Below are 24,967 nucleotides of genomic sequence, written 5' to 3' on the forward strand. Positions count from 1 at the left end.
CTCTGTGGCGCCATTTAAGCTCAAATGTTTCCTGGATGCCTATAAGGGCTATCACCAAATTCAAATGGCACCACAGGATGAAGACAAGACTGCTTTCAGAACTGACAATGGTGTTTTCTGTTACACAAAAATGCCCTTTGGTTTGAAGAATGCAGGAGCCACTTACCAAAGACTCATGGATGCAATTTTCAATGAGCAGATTGGAAAAAACTTAGAAGTCTACGTGGATGATTTGGTGATTAAAAGCAAGGAGGAAAAACAAATGCTCAAAGACATCGAAGAAACCCTTCGGCGCCTAAAGGAAGTAAACATGAAGCTCAACCCAAGCAAATGCACATTCGGCGTGGAAGAAGGGAAATTTCTCGGCGTAATGGTCACCAAGGATGGTTTCAAGGTAAACCCAGAGAAGGTGGAGGCTATCCTCGGCATGCCCTCACCATCCACCATGAAGGAAGTTCAAAGGTTGAATGGTAGATTGGTATCAATTAACAGGTTCCTAGCAAACCATGCAAGCAAATCTACCCCATTCATTAACACATTGAGAAATTGCTTAAAGAAAAGCCAATTCAAGTGGACGCCTGAGGCCGAGCAAGCTTTCAGTGAGATAAAAGAATGTTTGATAAATCTGCCTGCGCTCACAGCTCCACTACCTCGTGAAACTTTAACGTTGTATCTGTCAGCAGGAGAGCGCGCCATTGGCGCAGTATTATTGGTGGATCGCAAGGGAATCCAAACACCAATTTATTATGTAAGTCGGGTGCTGACAGATCCTGAGACGCGCTACACCATCATAGAAAAGTTAGTTTTATCACTAACGCATGCGTCGCGCAAGCTCCACAGATATTTCAATGGTCATCCTATTGAAGTCCTGACTGATTACAACATCCAGCAAGTCTTGCGACGTCCCGCGCTCTGAGGAAGGCTGACAAAATGGGCGCTGGAATTAGGGGAGCACACGATCACCTATAAGCCTCGTCCAGCAATCAAGGGACAAGTCTTAGCTGATTTCATCGCAGAAATCCCTGAAGGAAAAGTCGAAGAGGCTCAACACGAAGTAGACCCTTCGCAAGCCAATAATGAAGAAAACGTTTAGAGATTATTCACCGATGGAGCTTCAAACAACGAAGGGTCCGGCGCAGGCCTCAAACTGCTGGATCCAGAAAATCATGAGTATACTTACGCAATCAGGTTGGATTTCAAGAGCACCAACAATGAAGCTGAGTATGAAGCCCTGCTGGCTGGTTTGCGCATCGCGAACAAGTTTGGAGTTAAAAAGCTAGAGGCTCATGTAGATTCATACCTGGTAGCAGCACAAGTCAATGGCCTTTATGATGCCAAGGAGAACACCATGCCTCTGTATCTAGAGCAGGCGAAGAAACTCACCGAACAATTTGACTTTTTCAGAATCATACACATTCCGCGCAGTGAAAATAAGTCTGCCGACGCGCTAAGCAAGATGGCATCAACCAACTTCGATCATTTTGGCAAAGATGTCAGGGTGGAAGTAATGAGCAACCCGTCAGTGGGAACGAAGTCTGTTCTTGTAATTCATACAACACCTTCATCATGGATAACTCCAATAATGGAATTCTTGAAGGAGGGAAAGGTACCAGACGATCGCGCACAGGCGAGGAAGATAAGACACAAGTCGCAGAACTACGAAATGCTCGATGTTACGTTATATCGACGCTCTTATCTTGGACCACTCATGAAATGCCTAGACGCTGAGGAAGCAAGCTATGTGATCAGAGAGATACACGAAGGAATCTGTGGAATACATGCTGGCCCGCGCATGGTGGTCGCCAAGGCAATGAACGCAGGTTACTATTGGCCAGGCATGTACTTGGACGCGTTAAAAGAGATCCAAAAATGCAAAGCGTGTCAGAGCTATGCGCCAAATACCATGCGGCCAAAGAACAACTTGATTCCGGTGACCTCTGCATGGCCTTTCCACAAGTGGGCAATCGATATTGTGGGTCCCTTACCACAAGCGCCAGGGCAAGTAAAGTTTTTGGTAGTGGCAGTAGACTATTTCACAAAATGGGTTGAAGCCAAGCCACTGGCAAAAATCACAGCCGAGGCAACGAAGCAATTTATTTGGAGCCACATCGTATGCCGTTTTGGCCTGCCCATGGAAATCGTGAGCGAAAATGGCAAACAATTCACTGACAGGAAGATATCCAGTTGGTTCAAGGAATTGCACATCAATCAGGTCTTCACTTCAGTATACCACCCTCAAGGGAATGGCCAAGTGGAACGCGCGAACCAGAGCTTGCTGAATGGGCTGAAGAAAAGGTTGGAGGGAGAGTCCCATGCATGGGTCGAGGAGTTACCTAATGTCCTGTGGGCGCACAGGACATTAAGCAGAACCAGCAATGGCGAGTCCCCGTTCAGCCTAACCTATGGAACGGAGGCTATGATTCCAGCAGAAATTGGATGCCCATCCTATAGGGTGCTCATGATGAGTAAGACGGATAACGAGCAAGAAAGGAGGTTGGATCTCAATTTACTTGAGGGACGCAGAGAGGCGGCTATCATCAGTGAAGCCAAATACAAGAAAAAGCTAGAAAAATACTACAATCAGCGCGTGAAAGAATGCCACTTCAAGAAGAATGATTTTGTCCTTCGGAACAATGAAGCTAGTCGCGCAATACCCCCGGGAAAGATGTCTCCCAACTGGGAGGGACCTTATCAAGTCTCGGAAGAATTGGGAAAAGGCGCATACGCTTTAAAAGATTTAAATGGAAAGAAGATCCCGCGCACATGGAACGCAGCACAACTTAGAAAATGTTTCATGTAAAAGTTGTCAAGTTTGTAATCAAGGCTTTTTAAGCCATTACGAATAATGATACGCTCTATCTTTTCTTAATATGCGTTCTATTACCTTTTGCATACATGTTTCACACTTCCCTTTATTAATTTTGAGCAATATGACAACATTGTATTGACATCAAACTAAAAATAAAACGAAGTAAAACATACATGCGCGAGCTTCAAGCTCAGACGCGTTAACGAGTCTTAACTCTAAAACGTCAGGGCCTTAGCCCAATAATATGAGCCTTAGCTCAAATTACTCATAACATCCATCCTACGTATTGCGCAACTGGACCATAAAAATTCCTAAGCACAACTAAGGCAAAGCACATGCCAAAACATAGTTGTTAAGGTCTCAGGTCGGGGCCGTGCATGGGATTATAATGGATATAGGCAGAGTAACACATACTGACACGTAAAGGCTAAAAAACTCATTCATAATTCCCAATAATAAATGCATGATAACGTCGCGCAAAAGAGGAATAATGAAATGCCAAGGCACGTGTCAGCATATTCAAAATATCGCAAAATAACTTGAATTATGACAACTGTTAAGGATTAAGTAAAAATAATTTCCTTACAACCTTGTTCAAGTTTCAATGTGTAAGCATACCTTATATTCAACAAGCACACGCATGCAATATAAAGAGATGAATTGGGAATGCGCAAGATGCGAATAAGGGAAAAACAAAATTTCATTCCGAAACATAGAAGTTTACAAATTTACAAATGATGAGGTAAAAACTACAAACACAATAAAAAAAAAAAAAAAACAAGAAGGGCTTTTCAAGTCTCTAAGTTAATATCAGCCTCTTCATCTTCCTCATCATTATTTCCTCCCTCAGCATCTGGCGCAGCCCGCTCCTCGTCATCTCCAAATTTACCATAATCAAGCTGTTCGTCTTGAATATAGTCGTCTTCTGTCATGATAGCGTCAGGAGTAGGTCCTTTGGCCACGCCAGAGCTGCTGGCAGAGGTAGCGTTGCCCGCGCCATCATCACTGCCACCAGTCCCTTCACATTCATCAAGTAATTTCTTTAAAGCGCCAAGATCGGGCTGGTCAGCAAGCGCGGCTATCTGCAAGTCACAAGGAACAGTATAAGTACAAAAGATTATGAAAATAAGTTGAGTAAACTCATTAAGGTTAAAATACCTGCTCAAGGATGTGAATTGGAGTATTCAAGTACTTCTCCCCCACCTCAGCCATGTCAGCGCAGACAGCGTCGAGCTGATAAGGGTAGTCGGATGGATTCTTCTTTAGCATGCCATATTCATAACCATCCTTAAACCCCTTAGCCCGACCCACCAAGCGCGACGCCGCATTACAGTCCATCACAAGGGTCTGAAACTCGTCTGAGTATTTCATGGCATAAGCGCAACGAGTCACACCCTGTGAAATCAGCCATTGACGGTTCTGCGCGAGGGAGAAACAAACGTCTCAAGAGCAGGGATTTGAGAGTTTAACAACTCAACAGCTTCCTTGGCTTGTTTTAGCTCTTCTTTGTCAGACGCTGCTGCCGCCAAGGCTTCATTCTTTTCCGCTCGCGCAGCATCGAGCTCTTTCTTCAGGCGCGCAACCTCACTCTCCAATAAAGATTTCAGTATTAACCTGCGCAATAGTTTGTTCACGCGCCTCCACTGCCAACTCCAGGTCACGCGCTCGACGCGCGTACTTGACCGCATCTACCTCTGCCACTTGCAGTTTCTCCCACGCAGCTTGCAGTTGAAGCCCGCGCTTCACAAAAGCAGCGTTGGAACTTGCCCGGTTCTCGCTAAGTTCTGCTTGGAGTTTCTCAGCTTTCTCTCGGGCATCAGAAAGATTCCAAGCAGAAATCTTAGCCTCTCGCTTGGCCTCCGCAAAGGCATCATGAACCTTTATATAATCATTACGAAGCTCTTGGGAGGCAGCAAAAAACGCAGACCCAGCAAAAAGGTGGTCATTAAGCAAATCCACGCGAGCGCGGTCCTCTTGAAACCTCCTTTCAGCTGGAGGAACAGAGTGAGCCCAAAAGTCTTCACATACGCCCAAGGATTGGAATGAGCTCTCTTCAGTGATACTCCAGCTCGGGCGGTATATTTGATCGGCTCCCTACAAACACAAAGCAACGCAAAGAAACGTTTTAGTTATCTAAACACTAATTTGGAAGTCTGCACAGCGGAGAAAAATAAACTTATACCTGAGGAGAACCGGCAGAAAGATTAGCGCCAGCTGATGAGCTCATGCCTGCCCATGAGAAAAAGGCTGCGCCACGAAATCTCGTGGCGCTATAGGGCTTACGCGGCCACCATCAGAATTTTCAACATTAACCTCCTCATCATCCTCTATAACAGGTCTCTTCTCCTGCGACTTGGAAGAATAAAAAATAGTCTCACGAGGAGGGCTGTTGGAGCAGGAGCAGAGCTAACGGCGCCAGCGCTAGCAGTGCCACCAGCAGCTTGTGTGCCAGCTATAATTCCTATGAAAAAACCAACAAGGAGAAATGATTCATGACTTGAACTAAAGGAAAAAATCAGACAATCAAAGCGCAATAAATACCTTGGCGCACCGCAGTCCACGAATTAAGCATCGCCATGAAGTCCATTTTCCCCCTTTTTGAGGGCAAAACAGAGGACTTCAAGACAACCTTCGGCATAGCCTTGGCACCTTACTACGCCTGAGGTTGAGCCACCAACGTTGCCGGCTCTACAAACATTTGAGTGAACAAATCTTCATTAATAACTCTATCGGAATCACGCTCATAAAGCCACAAAATATAAACAAAGTATACCTGTTGGAGAAGACGAAACAGCAGGCGCAGAACCGCTTCCCTTGTCCGCCGCGCGCAGAGATGAGGTGGCAGCACCATACCTCGTGTGGACTGGAGGATTGCCCACACCTTGAGGCAAAGAAGACGAGGTAAACTTGGAAGTAAAACCCTTGGTTTTCTCAAGTCCCTTCACTTGAGTAGGAGGAAGATTCTGGGCAACAGAGGCATCATCTTTTTTCTGTTTTTTACTGGCCCCTGCGCCTGTTTTGCCTTTAGCCTTGGCCTTGAGTTTTTGCGCTTTAGCTTCTGCCTCCTCCCCTTCCTCTTCCACATGCTCTAACTCATAATTAGCGAGCGCATCTACAATAAGCGCAACAGAAATGTTAAAACCAAATTTGGTATTCTAAGGGCCTAAACACAAATACAAGGGCTTACCAGGCGCATCGCTGTCAAAGCAAAATTCTAAGTCGACAGGGATGAACATATCATCGAAGCGATCAGGGAAAGTAACTTCCCCAGCGTTCAGGGCGACAGAGCCACATTCTGTATGCTCGTCATAGGCGGCGTGGATGTATTCCTTGCTTTTTGCATAAAACAAGACAAGTGATATCAGCAAAACGAATTATACTCGCGCAAAATTAATGCAATGAACAAACAACCCACCTGAGCCATCAACATGGATGACAGGCTCAGTCTCGCTGTCAGTCCACCTCTTGCTCATACCAACCCCCACCAACGCTTCCTCGCAAATATTCTTGGCGGGGGATGGTTCAGCAGTTAATTTTTTAACCCACGCGCCAGATGGATTCTTAAGAACGTCATCATCCGCGGGCGCGGAAGTAATCTCGCGCATGGTCATACAAATGGGAATAACACCAGCCTTGATATAAAAGAATTTTTCAGCCCAGTCATGAAGGCTTTTGAAGGTAACAGTGCAGCACTTAACCTTCTGACTGCGCGGTGTGAATGAGAACCAAGAATCTTGGATTTTCGGCTTATAAAAATATTGAAAGCGCCGAGGGGTGGGCTCCTCGCGCTGAGCTTTGCACATGAACTCAAAATGAGTCATGCGCACTAATCCACAGGGATGGACTTGAGATATATGAATCCCGTAAAATTGGAGGAGCGCACCTATAAACCTCGTCATCGGAAGACGAAGATTACAGCGGGTGAAAAAGTGAGAATATAAAGAGATATAACCGGCGGGAGGATCCGCCGCCGTTTGCCCGGTCGCCGGGAGCAGACAACCATACTCAGGGAGAAAACCCTGAGAAGCGACGAGATTATCAAAATCAGGTTGTTTCAACTTGCAGGGAATCTCATCCCATCTCTTCACCGCCTTGTTCTTCCCTCCCACCTCCGACGAGGCCTCGGCAACCCGAGTACCCTTGCCGGTTTTCTTCAAAGTAGACATAACCATTGATTTTACACGGCCTTTACTAGGGGAAATTGTGGTGTCTGGGCTATCAGACATACAATTGCGAATCGAACAATATGGTTACTTTAAACACGGAATTCAGGGACAAAGACGAAAGCTCTTAATCGGAATGTAAATGATAGGCAAAAGCTCTGAAAATGACAGTGGAGATGAAGAAAAAACCGTTCAAAAGGTTTGGTTTTATAGGCCCAGGAGAGAGAGAGAGAAACAAGTAATAATCAGATCTACGCTCACGTGCCCCCACTCGCAGGCGTAGGTCAACATAAGCGCGACACGTGTTCCTGACACTGTATGAGGAGACGTGAAAAGCCACTGTAGCACCTCGAGCACACGAAAGGTCTGACACATAACGTCTCCATCTCTGATGCATGTCAACACCAACCAACCACGTGCATTGACGATTCGTTTTAACCAAAGGGATGGAATTTCGCGCAACGCGCGTACAAGAAAAGAAAAAGAAAAAAAAAGCTCTATTAAAAAAGCAAACTATTAAGTCTAATATCTATCTTACCTCGCTCGCGCGAGACAAGACACACATTAGACTGGGGGGGCTTGAAGGGGTATGCACCCGCCTTAACATCGAGCGGGGCGGGTCAACCCACAAGATATAGACAAGAGGCTTGAAATCAGGATGTCATGAAGACACAAAGCCAAAACCTATGCGCAAGCGCATGAAACATCTGCGCGTGGCGCATATCACATATGCACACAACACACACATTTAGTGTGAGAATAAAGAGAAGACCTTGCGCATCCCCGGGATAGGCGCATAAAGGCCGCGCGTAAGCGACGCACAACAAATGAGACAATAGTCAAATCCAAATCAGGATAAGGACAACCATGATTGTACTCATCAGACAACCTTCCAGAAGGTATCTTTTAAGGAATAAAGAATGTGCTGAGGTTGACAGCTGCCAATGAAAGGTGGACAACTCAGCAAAGCCCATGTGCTACCACGTGACGGCACATGGGTCAGGTGAAATACCTTGGTCAGAGAATAATCAATGAAAAAGCACCAGGTGTCCTAAGTACACGTGGCGCGAAGCAATAGGAGGAGGCCAAAAAGGCCCTAATTGGGTCTGAGCCCAATCATTGGAAACCCTAATACTATAAATACCACACCACCTCCACAGTTGGAGCCAGGCAAGAAAATATATTCTAAGTCCTTTACTCATTCTCACATCCTTATTATCTTCTCCTACAATATTTGATTCTCACACCGGAGGGTTACCCCAAAGAGGACCCCTCTGTCTCTTTCTGAGGGGTAAGCTCACGGTGCTGTTCGTTTTGTAGGTGGAAGAACTCGTATCTCGGAAAACCATCGGTGATATAGTACACTCGTACCCGAGGAACGTTGATCGTATACAAGTAAGTCGATACACGCTTCTTCAAAACCTTTTATTATGCCATGAAACGCTTGACTTACTACTATTGGACAAAGTACAAACAATATCTAGAAGGAACATAAATGGGAAACCAGCTCTCGACCATATAATCATCTATCTAATCTCTATTTCAACGTTTTCATATTACTCATTCATTTCCTAGTATCTTCTTAACAAGTGGTCCCAAACCAAGCTTTTAGGTCAATATATCTACCACCACTAGAATAATTACAACTAAAATACCTTATGTATTGTCGAAGCACGAAATGAATCTGACCTGATCCATGACGATGTTTCCACGGATTTTCGAGATGAACGAACCACGTCTTGATCTTCTTCCCCGGCTGCTTGAGACCTGCAATGGTTTTTCGGGGGTGTGGAGGTGACTGCTAAGAAATCTCAAAGATCTCTTGTTTACAGACACAAAAAAGTGGTGGTGGCTCTTATTGAGCATGACCCCTTGATAAGGAGGTGGAGACCTCCTTATATAGAGAGTCTCATGGCCACCATCATGGTACCCTAATGGGCCTAGCCCAGTTAGGGTTACCTCCACAAAACCCCCTCAGCCCAATAACATTGTATTAGTCCATATAATAAAATAAGCCAAACATAATAGATTTAGAGTCGTAAAACCGGGTTTAGTACCATACCCCTACAATATATATGTTAAAATATGCATAATTCACGTCAAAAAGGTACCCTAGCCCGACTTTAGACCGAATTTTACCCGACTTTAGAGAATCCTAGCCCGACTTTTGACCACCTCCGACTAATCCAGGCAGGCAGACTTGAAGATGGTCTCCAAGGTAGGGGTTAGAGGACCGACTAGTCTAGTCGGCCTTGGAATCCAACTTTGTTACATAATTCACCTAATTTGATTACTTGGCCTAATGTAACAAAATACTAGTTTCAATTCAAGTCCAGATTTTGAACATTTAATTTGATTATTATTACTCATTAATTTTTCTAGGGTTTCATCTGCTAATTTCTAATAAAAAGTCAAAAAACTGAACATCAGCACCTAATCGATCGGATCTGAATTAAAATTGAGAATGATATGAAGCTTGCGTGAGTTGCGGCTTACGAGCTATAATAACAATAAAGCCTGCGCGTGAGGCGACTTACGAGCTATAAGAATAATGAAGCTTGCGCGAGTTGCGGCTTACGAGCTATAATAATAATAAAGCCTGCGCGTGAGGCGACTTACGAGCTATAAGAAAAATAAAGCTTGCGCGAGTTGCGGCTTACGAGCTATAATAATAATAAAGCCTGCGCGTGAGGCGACTTACGGGCTGTAATAATAATGGAGCTTGCGCGTGAGGCGACTTACGAGCTATAAGAGAAATAAAGCTTGCGCGAGTTGCGGCTTACGAGCTATAATAATAATAAAGCTTGCGCGTGCGCGTAGACTTTATGTCCCGCACCACGCGCAGATGTTGCGTGCGCGTGCGCATAGGCTCTGGCTTTGTGTTACGCGCACGCGCAGATGTTGCATGCGCGTGCGCGTAGACTTGATGTCCCGCGCCACGCGCAGTTGTTGCATGCGCGTGCGCGTAGACTTTGTGTCATGCGCCATGCGCAGATGTTGCGTGCGCGTGCGCGTAGACTGATGTGAGAGCATGTGATGCGTAAGCATATGTAATATGCGTGAGCATCTGTGATGCGTGAGCATATGTGGTGCATGAGCATGTGATATGCGACTGCGTTCAAGCATCATGGTGGTGTGCATGTTGAACGGAGCGGAGCCGCGTTCGGTCTTGTATTCGGCGCGAAGCCGTATGGGTTTATGAGGATTCCCAACCTTTAAGTATGGCGCGTAGCCATATGGGATATTATGAGGATTCCCAAGCTTTAAGTATGGCGCGTAGCCATATGGGATATTATGAGGATTCCCAACCTTTAAGTTTGGCGCCTAGCCATATGGGATATTATGAGGATTCCCAACCTTTAAGTTTGGCGCGTAGCCATATGGGATATTATGAGGATTCCCAACCTTTAAGTTTGGCGCGTAGCCATATGGGATATTATGAGGATTCCCAACCTTCAAGTTTGGCGTGTAGCCATATGGGATATTATGAGGATTCCCAACCTTCAAGTTTGGCGCGTAGCCATATTGGATATTATGAGGATTCCCAACCTTCAAGTTTGGCGCGTAGCCATATGGGATATTATGAGGATTCCCAACCTTTAAGTTTGGCGCGTAGCCATATGGGATATTATGAGGATTCCCAACCTTTAAGTATGGCGTGTAGCCATATGGGATATTATGAGGATTCCCAACCTTCAAGTTTGGCGCGTAGCCATATGGGATATTATGAGGATTCCCAACCTTCAAGTTTGGCGCGTAGCCATATGGGATATTATGAGGATTCCCAACCTTCAAGTTTGGCGCGTAGCCATATGGGATATTATGAGGATTCCCAACCTTCAAGTTTGGCGCGTAGCCATATGGGATATTATGAGGATTCCCAACCTTTAAGTTTGGCGCGAGGCCTGATGCGCGCATGCACGGCGATGGAGTGGTGACTCGCGAGTGCGCGTGCATGGCGGATGTCTCTTGCGCAAAACCCACATGGTGGTTTCCGCGGTGGTTTCCACGGGCGCTCACGCATGTCGGCGGAATGGTGACCCGCTGGCGAGCATGCGTAGTGGCAGTCTTCTGCGCAAAACCCACATGGTGGAGGTCTTTGCGCGAAAACCACGTGGTGGTTCCAGCGGCGGCACATGCATGGCTGCGGAGTGAAAATCCGCGGGCGCGCGTACATGGCGGCGGAAGTCTGGTAATTTCTGGATCTGCACTTTTAGAGTCAGATCTGCAATTTTAAACCTAAAATCCAGGTCTGTAATCTAGATCTAGATCTGTAAAATTAGATCTAGATAGATCTGAAGCTCGGAGCAGATTTAAAACCATCACAGATCCGGAGACCTGATCATTCGAATCAGGCCGTTTCTTTTTGCACAGATCTGGAAGCCTCTTTTAGATCTATGGATCTTTTTGAGCTTTAATAGAACAAGCCTTGAAGCCTTTTCTGTAAACTTCCAGATCTGGGTTTTTCCTGGGAGAGATCTGACAGCCGAGATGAAGATCGAAGGGTAGTTCGTTGCCGTCCCACGGATGGCGCCAATGTCGAAGCACGAAATGAATCTGACCTGATCCATGACGATGTTTCCACGGATTTTCGAGATGAACGAACCACGTCTTGATCTTCTTCCCCGGCTGCTTGAGACCTGCAATGGTTTTTCGGGGGTGTGGAGGTGACTGCTAAGAAATCTCAAAGATCTCTTGTTTACAGACACAAAAAAGTGGTGGTGGCTCTTATTGAGCATGACCCCTTGATAAGGAGGTGGAGACCTCCTTATATAGAGAGTCTCATGGCCACCATCATGGTACCCTAATGGGCCTAGCCCAGTTAGGGTTACCTCCACAAAACCCCCTCAGCCCAATAACATTGTATTAGTCCATATAATAAAATAAGCCAAACATGATAGATTTAGGGTCGTAAAACCGGGTTTAGTACCATACATTGTCTCGCAGAAGAAGTCGCGCGCAGTTTTTATTATTCTTATAGATCCGTAAGTCGCCTCGCGCGCAGGCTTTATTATTCTCATAGATCCGTAAGTCGCCTCGCGCGCAGGCTTTATTATTCTCATGACTCATAAGCTGCCTCGCGCGCAAGTTATGTTACATTATTATCAAGATGCGCGCTCCATCTTTTATCAGGCCTCGCGCCACTATGATGCGTGCTATATCTTATTTATGCCAGGGCACCATCATTATCATAAGGACCGCAACATGTCACCATCATGGAGAAAACCTCCCAAAACTCAAAGACAATAAAGACAAGGCCGAAGAAAAGGGAAAAAACCGCCTCATGGCCTAACACACCTCATAAAGTCCAGCGCTCCACCTAGACGCTTGCGCGCCCAGGAGCAACGCTGGACTTGGGGGGCTTGTAGGGGTATGGTACTAAACCCGGTTTTACGACCCTAAATCTATCATGTTTGGCTTATTTTATTATATGGACTAATACAATGTTATTGGGCTGAGGGGGTTTTGTGGAGGTAACCCTAACTGGGCTAGGTCCATTAGGGTACCATGATGGTGGCCATGAGACTCTCTATATAAGGAGGTCTCCACCTCCTTATCAAGGGGTCATGCTCAATAAGAGCCACCACCACTTTTTTGTGTCTGTAAACAAGAGATCTTTGAGATTTCTTAGCAGTCACCTCCACACCCCCGAAAAACCATTGCAGGTCTCAAGCAGCCGGGGAAGAAGATCAAGACGTGGTTCGTTCATCTCGAAAATCCGTGGAAACATCGTCATGGATCAGGTCAGATTCATTTCGTGCTTCGACATGTATATTCTAGTGTATACTTTTTTAACCTTAAGTACCATCATATGTTGTTAGATTAGACATATAATATCTCGTGAAGCATTGGGGTAGGGAAGCACCTTAGCTTCGCAGTAGTCAGTAGTGATTTAATGTTGAATAACAATAACAATTTGCTTGATCCTAAAAACCGGCCAGTAAGTATTAAAGAGACAAGGCTGGTGTTATGTCATTTTTTTATAGTATATTCAAATCCAGTTGTTTCATTTATCTTATCAGCTTGTAATTGCTAGCACTAGTGGCTTTTTATTTAACTAGTCGGGTTGGTTAATTGGTCATGTTCGGGTTTCAAAAGATTAAGTATGCGAGTAGTATGGACGTGATGCTTTGATTTCTTGTTTTTTTTTTCTTTCTCAATTAAGATGTTCCAATTGGACCAGGACCCGTAGTCATTGGCCGTTTGGTTGGTCACTTTTGTGTCGTCCCTATATTAACCAGCTGATCACCAATGTCTTGTTACAAGTTTGGGTGATGTGTATGTGGTAGAAAAGTACATAAAAATCAAAGTTTGAATAAATTGCTTTGGTGGTTACAAGTTTTAAACCTAAGAAATTTGAAGAAGTTTATGATTTGTCACCTTAACTAGTCTGAAATTGGTGTTAAATATGATTAAAAAATATAGTATGATAGTTTTCATGATATGTCATTCGTCATTAGAAAATTTCAAACTCACAAAACCATGTTCAATATTCCTTGTACCTTTATTCCAAAAGGGTCAATAAGCATTATAATTTTATCACACAAAAAGATTAATAATTTTCAAGATTGTAAACTAATAATATTTAATATTGTTTGATAAAAGTTACAACAAATATATTTAATTAATATGTTGTATAGGGGTAACAAATATGACCCATAGGTTGTAATAAAATATATATAATGTGTTGTAATGGGTCAAACTAAAAAAAGAAAATGATTGAAACGGTCATATTTGTTACCCCTATACAACATATTAATTAAATATATTTGTTTTTTAGTTTGACCCATTACAACACATTATATATATTTTATTACAACTTATTCAACTCATGTGTCACATTTACCACCCCTATTATTGTATAATAACAACTATTGTTAATTTGTTACTGGTATTTTCTATATTTCTCAAATTGTTAACTAATTATGATGTATCCATTTTTATAATCTGGCATGACCATTCCAACCAATACATATCGATCCGGTCCTGTCCTACCATGAGATCATTTCAGTTCATACTTTTTTTTTGTTTTCATTTATTGTGAATAGTACCCCACGTGTTAGAAATTCTATGAATAAAATAAGTTGACGTGGAATTGGGGCAAATGGTGGTCCGTGTTGGATACTAAATACTCACTCGGTTTCTTTAGTAAACTTTTTGACTAAATACCAAAACATTCAAACAATTCAAACTTCCTATTTCTTATGTATATATATATAGCAACCCCATGCTCTCTCTTCTTCCTTTCATTGCACTTAAACCATCCTGCTTCCGTCATAATATCATTCAACCTCCTGCTTCTAGAACTGTACCAAGACAATCAACATGGATAGTTCTTGTGTTTATGATGAGAAGACTGTCATTCATGAGCTAACTCAAGGGCTGCAAATGGCTCAACAGCTAAGGGTCAATCTTCATTCACCTGAAGCAAGAGACACCTTAATACAAAAGATCTTATCCTCGTACGATAATGCTCTTTTCGCTCTCCAATCAGGCTACTCTTCCGAGCAGCTACCGAGTCTGCCCGAATCATCAATATCCTTTGGGAGCCCAGGAAGTGAAGACTTAATGTTTGACCAACCCTTTTCCCTGAAAAGGTATTTTGATATTATCGTATTTTCAGTTTCCATTAATATTATGTGAATGTACAAGTTCTAAATATTAATTAGCTTTTTTTTTCCTTTTTTTTTTGCATGTGAACAGAAAGGGGTCTACAACATGGGAAGATCAAGTTATAACATGCAGTGACAATGGGTTAGATGGTGATATTAATGATGGCTTTAGTTGGAGGAAGTATGGGCAGAAAGACATCCAGGGTGCTAAATTTCCTAGGTAAAGTCTTATTATGTTACTTGATGTTTCACAACAAAACATTCTTTTAACGTTTATTTTTTATTATGTCTTGCAGAAGCTACTATAGATGCTCATACCGTGACGTACAGAAATGTTTTGTAACAAAACAAGTGCAGCGAAGAGACGAAGACCCAAAAGTATTTGACATCAAGTACAAAGGGAAGCACACATGCAGCCATTGTGCCCAATCGACTTCACCACCACCACCACCACCACCACCACCATCACCACCGTCACTACCTTCAACTGAAAAACATGAAATAACGCCAACCTACCACCAACTATCACAGCCAAGTCCGGGTGAGACACTCTCAAATCTTAGAGCTAACCTGAGTGTGAACACCTTGGATTTGGATGGTGACAAAAACACTATATTTTCCTTCCCTTCAGCATCATCCGGAGTTATGGAGGATTTTCCAAATTTTTATGATTGTGAATTATTACCAATTTTTTCACCACCATTTATCTTCCCAGTTACATCTGAATCAAATAATTTCACGGAGTGGGGAAGTTCACAGTCATTGGATATCCTGGCTAATCCAGCAGATGTAGACACTGGTTTTGATTTTGATTTTAATAAATCTCTCTTTTAAGAGGCTACGTTGATCAGTTATTCATGATGATAATGAAAAACATGTATAATACGATAAACCTATTATTATATGAGTACCTGTTATAGCAGAGAGAGTATGTACTACAACAGAAAAGGATGCAGACACCATGACTTTCAGCTTGGTCGAGTTCTCCTTTAGGATGTATAGTCAATTATGGGGATTAGGGTTTATGGTAAAGCCAATTTATGGAGAGAGGGAAGCACACAAATTTTTGTTAGTTTATGTGAAAAGGTTATGGTATTAATTTAATCTCTCCATTATATACACCTAAGGAGAAACACTTTATTAGCTAGTAAGGGTAATATGGTCCACCAACAACTACCAAACTAATATATAATAAGGTATAACTAATATTTTGATAGATTATTATTTGAATGATTATAATGGCTAAATATAAATAAATACAATAATATGTATTTATTCTTACATTTTTCTACTTGGCCGAGTAATCATTTATTATGAGTTTTAAATAAGCCTGATCACGTTTTAGCACTCATTTTGCTTTAAACTCAAACTAGAGCAAAGAAATATAGTCATTGAATTGAGCATTAGCTCAAGACCTACATTAATCATACTGCAATTTTTATTTAAAACCTAAGTATTTATGATCAAAATTTTCAAACAGGCTCTATGTATAGTAATTTGTCTATATGTCATTATATATGCATAACATATTAAGAGACATACAAAATCAAAATTAGTGAGAAAAAATTATTAGTTAATCATTCATAGTATGATATGCAACTGTACATGGTCATCAATAAACCCACCATGATTATAAGCGCTTTCAAATACTTATGGATGATAGACTTTTAGTAAAGGATCCTTAAGCATATGATCATGTATGTATTCGATGTGAAAATTTAGTTTCTTCAATTCCATCATAAACGAATGAAAGGGGGTGATGCTGACGTAGACGTACGTAGGATCTCTAACGTGTTATTGGCTTACATCTCAAAATGCGGAATCCATTTAGGTAGAAAACACACATAAGTAATGTTAAAGCTCATTTCATTAACTTCAAAGGATAATTACAAGAAATTATGACAATATCAAGGCTCTAACTCTCTCACAAGCTCTCTCTTTAACTATTGGGCTATATTTTGTGGTTTATGCTTTGTATTTTGGGCTTAGTTTGGGCTATATTATATAAACCGAAATCTAGAGATTTTGGTGGGCTTTGGTATGCTTTGGGCCTAGGTTAGTATAACTATATATACAATGTATGTAGTTCATACTAGGGTTGTTCGTCTAAGTTGGTCGATCACTATGTAAGTTTGTCAAAGGGCTTAAGCACATGACGTAATAGTATACGTGTGTTTTGAAGCTAGTTTCATCGTGTTAATCATAATTGATTTGGTTGTTATTGAATCGGCTTGTTGTTAGTTTCCGCCTAATCAACGAGTTAATTGATATCACATTGAAAGATCCTCTCACATGACTTACAATTGGTATCAGAGCCTATAGACCTATTCTAGGCTCGGTTTAAGGTGATATCAAGGATTCTACTGGTGATTTTCGGGTGTCCTTTGGTTGAAGAATTCTGGAATTTGAAAGAAGACTGTTCTTCGTGTTCTTCATGTCGGTGAGATTTTTCTGAAAAAGATTTGGGTCAATCTTCGAGTTAAATTCAAATCCCTTCATTCTTGGGATTTGATTATATCTTCAAATATTACCATATCTAGAGTTTTTAATAATTCTCGGCCAATTTTGAAGGTTCTCGGACAGAATTAATCTTTTTCAATGATTTTATTGAATTTTTGAGAAGATTTGATAGTTTTCGGTGGTTTTATTGGGTTCTCGGGAAGATTTCAGTGTTTTCAGGCATTTTTGATCGTTCTCGGTCAATTTTAGTGTTCTCGGAAAGTGTTTAGTGTTCTCGGGAAGTTTTCATTGTTCTCGGTTTCATTATCTGAATCAGAGTTCTCAGTCAGAGTAAGATGGACCAGTCAGTTAGTACATCTTCAAATGTTGCCTTACACCAAGAGCTGGACTCAATCATGGGAACTGCTACTCGTGTACCCCGTTTATTGTCTCATGAGGGGTTTGCCAAGTGGAAGTTAAGATTTGAGAAATATGTGAAGATGAAGGATTCAAAAATCTAGAGGAGCATTGTCAGGGGTCCTAAGGTCATCACTTATCAAAGAGAAGGTCTTGACGAAGTAGTGACAAAGCCTGTTGAGTTATACCTGGACGTAGACTTTGAAAAGGTTGAAGAGGATGAAAAGGCTCTCGCTACATTGACCATGGCACTTTCACTTGAAATTGCATTGGGGTTTAGAGAGTTACAGTATGCCAGAACGTTGTGGGAGGCCCTCATTGAGGTATATGAGGGAAATCAGGATATGAGGAGAAGCAGACAAGATCTCTTCAGACAAGAATTCAACATGTTCAATCATGTCCTGGGAGAGTCATTAGAGAAACAGCTTCACAGGTTTATATCATTGGTCATAGAAAAGAGATCAGCAAACATAAACCTAACTTCTGCCAGAATTAATAACAAGCTGGTCAACTCCCTGCCACAAAGCTTGGATATGAATGTAGCCGTCATAAAGAAGACAAAAGACTTGGCCAGGTTGACTCTTTCAGAAGTGATGGCTATTATTAAGGCTTGCGATATGGATGACAAGTAGCCTGCTGTTGGGACTTATATTTTAGACCGACGCATCGAATCATTATTATTATGGGTGAAAACAATTAATATTTTTGGTCTCAACCAACGGTGGATGGCTTGAAGACCAAGACATGCTAGACTAGTATAAATAGATGTATTTGTTAATTTTTCTAGCATGAGTGTATTGTGTATTGTGTGAGATCTAGGGTTTTATCTCTTAGAGAGAGCCGCTTCCTCCAGGATGAGCTCTCCTGGAGGTGGCTGATCTTTATTGTATGTATGTGTGTATGTATGAGTGATTTGTATGACAACCTTTTGATGAATGAAATCATACTGCCACTTATTTATATTTGTGAACCGATTGCATATATTTGTTCATCCAGCTTATTGTTCATTGTAATCGATTCAGGCGCTCTCCCAAACACTACTCGTCCGTCCAAAACCCCCTTTCAAGAGCGAATGCGATTCGATCCTTGCTCAGATCCGAGCTCCACCGTTAATAACGACCATTATTTACGCTTCCGCACCGGGGCTCGGTTCTCACACGTGCCATTAATCATGCCAACTCTTACAATGCTGCTGGTTACAGTGTTTTTTCTAACAATGCTTTCATTTCACAAGAAAGCTTCTCCATATTCAAGCCTTCTTAGGGTCAGCATGTTCAACCACAGCAGTCTCAACATACCTTCTCAATGTTAAGTCAGCTCAAGGTCAATTCACTCTGCAGCTAGCAAAGCCTACTCCTGTTTTCTTCTAACAATCAGCTCCTACAACGAAGCCACAAGCTTCTACAGCCACCTCCAGCTAGTCTCCCATTCAGATTCCCACTATTTCAAAGGAGACCCAAGAAAACATTGCCTTGATGGCAGGTATTATGAACTGCTATCATGCTTTTCTTGTTGGAGATCTGGTTCAACCTGTTGCAGCTACTGAGCTGAATCAGATTCATCCTGAAGACGTGGAGGAAATGGATATCTCCTGGCAAATTTCCATGGCTGTGTTTAGAGCCAAGATGTTTACAAAGAGAACAGACAGAAACAACTGGAATGTGCCTGCTAATAAGAAGGTGGGGTTCAACAAGAGTACTTTGAGGTGCTATAACTGTCATGAGCCGGGTCATTTTGCTCGTGAATGTACAAATCCAGCCAATGAGGGAAACAGAGAGAGCACATTGGTTCCGGTGAACAGTGGTAGAGGTGAGAATACAACTAGTTCAAGTGAGGTTGAGCGGGGATTGGTGGCTGACGTAGGTTGTCGCGGTCTACTAAAAAATAATTAATTAAAGACTTAAATACCTATAACTAGTACGGGTAAGTAAGGTCGTCTCCACAGGGACTCAAGAAAAGTGCAAATTTATATTTTTAACTAATTAATTATTAACTAAAGTGGACAGACGATGTCAAGCAATTTTTAGAAAAGATTACTTAAACTAAACGATTACTTAAAAAGATTTGTAAACAATATTAATTAAAAATATTCATTCTAGGTTCGGGTTATGTGTTTCATATGTCAATCACAGATTCTCTAGTCTTTGGTTTTGTAATAATTGTTAGTCCTATGGTTTGATTTATGATGACAAACGATAACTTAACCGAATTGTTGACACGAATGAACCCGGACGCCACAAGTGTCAAATCTACGTCTAGGACAAATAACTCAATGATAAGGTTTGATGATTCTAGTTCAATGACACAAGAGCTTAAACCCTAAATGTTGATGAACAACCAAACAAACGTTACACAAATCAATAATCGCAAACACAAACTTTAATAAACCAAATACCTAATTAAGCAAGACAAATTCATATAAAATCAATCAAGCTATATTCATTAAGCATTAGAATCTGATCATAACAGTATTTCACACAAAACCTTAGCCTAGAACGAACACACACGACTAGCCGGACATTGACATAATCGTTAAAGCACTTATCTTGATGAACATATGATCAATGATGGAACTGGAAGCTTCGGGATGGCTGAAAGTCGCCCTAGAACACCTCTTCTGCCTCTAGAAGTCGTAATATGCCGAATGGGGAGGTTAAGGGGTTTATATAAGGCAAACCCTAATTTTTTCCGACTTTGAGCATCTTCGCGTATCGTGAAGATGTCCTGACCTGCTGCTTCGCATATCGCAAAGGACAAAATAGTCGGGCCTCAATCCTGCAACTTCCCGTATCGTGAAGTTGCCTCTCCTGACGCGAAGATGCACTTTTCAGCAAAAAAATTATTTTATTCTCTTTTAATGCCTCGTGATGCGTGCCCTCCCAATCTCTCACTTCTAGGTTTCCATTCCAAGCCCGTAAATATCCTCATAAGCTCCATAACTCCCAAGTTCCTGAAAACACATAACAATGCTTGAAGTACCAATGCTCGTTCATTTATTTAACTAAAATAAACTAATTAATATATAAAATTAACTAACTTTTACCCAACCATCACATCCCCACACTTATCCTTTTTCGTCTCGAAAAAGATTTTGCATTGGAATCAGAATCAGAGATCATTCTCAAAATACTTCATATATTATCTTAATTAAGCACAAAGAACATAAAAACCGCAATTGCCGATATTGTTGTCCACTTAAACCCATGCCTCGATACTTACCGGGAAAAATAAGGTGCGACAATTTTATTAGTTCATATGGTTATAATGGAACCCACACCTCAAAGCCCTGAAGCCGCCTTACCATGCTTCATTATAGTTTTACCGAACCAGACCACCCCAACTTGACTTAAACCTTAAAATTAAACGATCAAAATTTTGCACATTTGTACAATTTTTAAGCCCATATGTAACAGCTAAGACAATCTTGGATATTTTTATCGAAACCAAAACCTAAACTTACGCATTAAAGTCTACCAAAATGGCCATTAGATACAATTAAGGTGCAATTAGGTAACCAACTAGTAAATAGCCTCCACTACATGACATACCCCTGTTATCAAGCAATACCCCGAAGTACATCACCATATGTGAGTAGGCACGAATTCATCTGTAGGGCTTATGTAAGGCCCCGTTCCCGGAAACCCTACTTTGGCGTTGGATTTACTTATAAACACAATTCTAAATCAGAGTTAATTAAAACTTCTCGCGGAATAATTAATATTAAACATTCTTACAAAACATAAGTACTTGTTCTGAACAAAATACATTAAGTCTTTAACAATAACATAAACAACACGTGAATCTTTCGTCTTCGATGCAAGTCTTCATCCCCTTGCCACGTGTCTCTCCTCAAGCGACCTGCCTCATCCTACTCACCTGCGTGCATACTAAAAGTCAGCTACGCTGAGTGAGTTCTAGTTTATCAGTTTACATGATTATTCTTACACACTTGTACCCGTAGGTACTGTTCTTACCTTTATCCTGTTCTTATTTTCTTTCGTCTTACATTCACATTAATTTATTCCTTCACGTACATATAATTATTCTTACACATTCTTTCATTTATATAAAAATGTTGCTTGTACTACTGGTACATTATTCTTACACATTCTTACAAACATACAGTTATTCTTACATTCTTGCACATATATTATAAGGTTCTGCCACCCGACCTCTTGCACAGATATTATAAGGGTCTGCCACCCAACCTCTTGCATAGATATTATAAGGGTGTGCCACCCAACCTCTTGCACCGATATCATAGAGTCGGCCACTCTATTCTTGCCCAGGTATTATAAGGGCCTGCCACCCTGACTCTTACATTAGACTCTTACTATTCTTGCCCAGGTATTATAAGGGCCTGCCACCCTGACTCTTGCATTAGACTCTTACATTACGTTATTTCTTGACTCTTACAATCGTGTTAAGTTAACAAACTAGGCACATACAAATTATAACAGCCCTCTTTCATTCTTGCATTAATCATTCACATTAATCGTATAAGTATATATGTTACTAGTCGTACAAGTATGCACACAGTCCCGAAAACATTTCAAAGAGAAATGGGGCTAGAACTCACCTGTTATCGGTTTCTCTCAGAGTTTATGGTTACACCTCTTCTCAGCTGGGCACGGCTAACTGTTTAACAAGTTACAAGCATCAGTTATCTGTCTCAACCACTTCTTACATCTGGTTTGATGAGACCCACAACTAACGGGGGTCCGGGGGCAGCGCCCCTGCCAGCGGGGTCTAGGGGCGGTAGCCCCTAGCAGGGTCCAAGGGGCAGGCGGTCTACTAAAAAACAATTAATTAAAGAATTAAATACCTATAACTAGTACGGGTAAGTAAGGTCGTCTCCACAGGGACTCAAGGAAAGTGCAAGTTTATATTTTTAACTAATTAATTATTAACTAAAGTGGACAGGCGATGTCAAGCGGTTTTTAGAAAAGATTACTTAAACTAAACGATTACTTAAAAAGATTTGTAAACAATATTAATTAAAAATATTAATTCTAGGTTCGGATTATGTGTTTCATATGTTAATCACAGATTCTCTAATATTTGGTTTTGTAATAATTGTTAGTCCTATGGTTTGATTTATGACGACAAACGATAAATTAACCGAATTGTTGAAACGAATGAACCCGGACTCCACAATTGTTAAATCTATGTCTAGGACAACTAACTCAATGATAAGGTTTGATGATTCTAGTTCAACGACACAAGAGATTAAACCCTAAATGTTGATGAACAACCAAACAGACGTTACACAAATCAATAATTGCAAACACAAACTTTAATCAACCAAATAACTAATTAAGCAAGACAAATTCATATAAAATTAATCAAGCTATATTCATTAAGCATTAGAATCTGATTATAACAGTATTTCACACAAAACCTTAGCCTAGAACGAACACACACGACTAGCCGGACATTGACATAATCGTTAAAGCACTTATCTTGATGAACATATGATCAATGATGGAACCGGAAGCTTCGGGATGGCTGAAAGTCGCCCTAGAACACATCTTCTGCCTCTGGAAGTCGTAATATTCTAAATGGGGAGGTTAAGGGGTTTATATATGGCAGACCCTAATTTTTTCCGACTTTGAGCATCTTCGCGTATCGTGAAGATGTCCTGACCTGCTTCTTCGCGAATCGCGAAGGACAAAATAGTCGGGCCTCAATCCTCCAACTTCTCGTATCGCGAAGTTGCCTCTCCTGCATCTTCGCATATCGCGAAGATGCACTTTTTAGCAGAAAAATTATTCTATTCTCTTTTAATACCTCGTGATGCGTGCACTCCCAATCTCTCACTTCTAGGTCTCCATTCCAAGCCCGTAAATATCCTCGATAAGCTCCATAACTCCCAAGTTCCTGAAAACACATAACAATGCTTGAAGTACCAATGTTCGTTCATTTAATTAACTAAAATAAACTAATTAATATATAAAATTAACTAACTTTTACCCAACCATCAGTGGCTCAACAGTTTTCTTGGGATGATCAGATGGCAGCACTAGATATCAACAATCAAACTGCCAACTTTGCCAAGGTTGATGTCGAAGAAGAAGAGAATGAAGCTGAGGAGTAGGTCAAGGATCTTCAGTATGCTTTAATGGGCTTCACTTCTTCCAACTCCTCCGAGGTAAGTTCTGAACTTTGTTCTCAATCTTGTATTGATAAGGTAGATCTATATAAGATTCCCAATAGTAACTTGATTAGATAAATGAAGGGAATAAAGAATGAAAACCTAACCCTTATGAAAATGGAAAAAGCTTTAAAAGAGAAACTAGAGGCACAACAAAAGGACTTTTCAAAACTTCAATCTGATTTCAGCATAAAATGTTGTCACCACTTAGATGCTAAATAGAAAATTTCCGAATGAACCACTGAGTTAGATGCATCTAAGTTGGAGATTGCTATGTTAATATATAAATTTGAAAATGCTGAATTCAATTTTAAGAAATTTGATGTCTCTAGTACTGTCGTTGAGTCAATGATTGGAAACCAATTAAAATGGAAAGAAAATAAGGGTGTGGGTATTGGGTACAACATGGTTCCCCCTCCATATAATGACAACTACTCTAGATTTCCTCTTACCAAAGAAGAGGTAGAAATGGAAAAATCCATGCAGTATGGTAAGTCGACTGCAAATGGCAAAGGTACGGTTGGTTCAGTCAGCCGTACTGAATCAACATCTGGTGAATGATTCTAATGTGTTTACTTCACGTGCAGACGAAGTAATAGTTGAGGACTGGACTGATGAGGATGATGACTCACCTAATAGTTCTATTGTTTCTTTGAATTTTCCTGTTTTGAATAATGTTGCTACTGATGTTTATGTGGGCTCTGTATTAAAGAGAAAATACAATTGTGTGGTTGATTTTCGAAAACTTCTAAAAGCAATGATCTGCTCTCTAATAAACTTGATAAAAGTAAAAATTTGCATAAATATTTGTCACTCAAGTTTGTTAAAGAAGGAAGTTCATGTCCTCACAATTGTGAGAAATCCAATGCTAAGTCCAAAAAGGGGTAAACAAGCTCACACAACAGAACAAGACCGGGAATCGACCATAATGATTTTTTCGTTAAAAGGAAAAAGTGTTTTAATTGTGGCATTCCCGGTCACATTGCTAGAAACTGTTCACGTCTTCCGTATGTCCTATATTACAGACATCATCAGAGGACTATGCCTCGAAATACCTACAAGAATTTCAACTCAAATAAAACAAGGTATTATAAGACAAAGCCCTATAACGGTGATTGGAGGAGAAACAAGGCTGACAGGTCAAGTTCACATTAGACCAAGCCTATTTTGGTTCAAAAGTGTGACAAAATTTCGGTTTCGGCTCGGAGACCCAAGTGGGCCTCACAATCGAAATCGTTTAGAAAGTCAAAGTCAAATGTATCTTTCGTCCGCAAACCGGAGACAAAGTCAACCGTTTGTACAAATAATAAAGTCTTAAAACCTAAATATAAATGGTTGCCTAAATCTTCGGTGACCAAGTCATCAAAACCTT

At 41.2% G+C, this 24,967-nt stretch overlaps 1 protein-coding gene across 1 annotated transcript; it reads left to right on the forward strand.

Annotated features, from left to right (window-relative positions):
- Window positions 1–14,030: 14,030 nt before the first annotated feature.
- On the forward strand, window positions 14,031–15,419 carry LOC143547570 (putative WRKY transcription factor 53). Its single transcript, XM_077038965.1, has 3 exons — window positions 14,031–14,570; window positions 14,677–14,805; window positions 14,882–15,419. The coding sequence occupies exons 1-3, from the start codon at window positions 14,299–14,301 to the stop codon at window positions 15,417–15,419; spliced, it is 939 nt and encodes a 312-aa protein (XP_076895080.1). The 5' UTR covers window positions 14,031–14,298.
- Window positions 15,420–24,967: the final 9,548 nt, after the last annotated feature.

The sequence above is a fragment of the Bidens hawaiensis genome, unplaced genomic scaffold (genome assembly GCF_021521415.1).
Source record: "Bidens hawaiensis isolate Kalapana, Puna unplaced genomic scaffold, B.hawaiensis_p1.1 tig00000905_1, whole genome shotgun sequence".
Taxonomy (NCBI): domain Eukaryota; kingdom Viridiplantae; phylum Streptophyta; class Magnoliopsida; order Asterales; family Asteraceae; genus Bidens; species Bidens hawaiensis.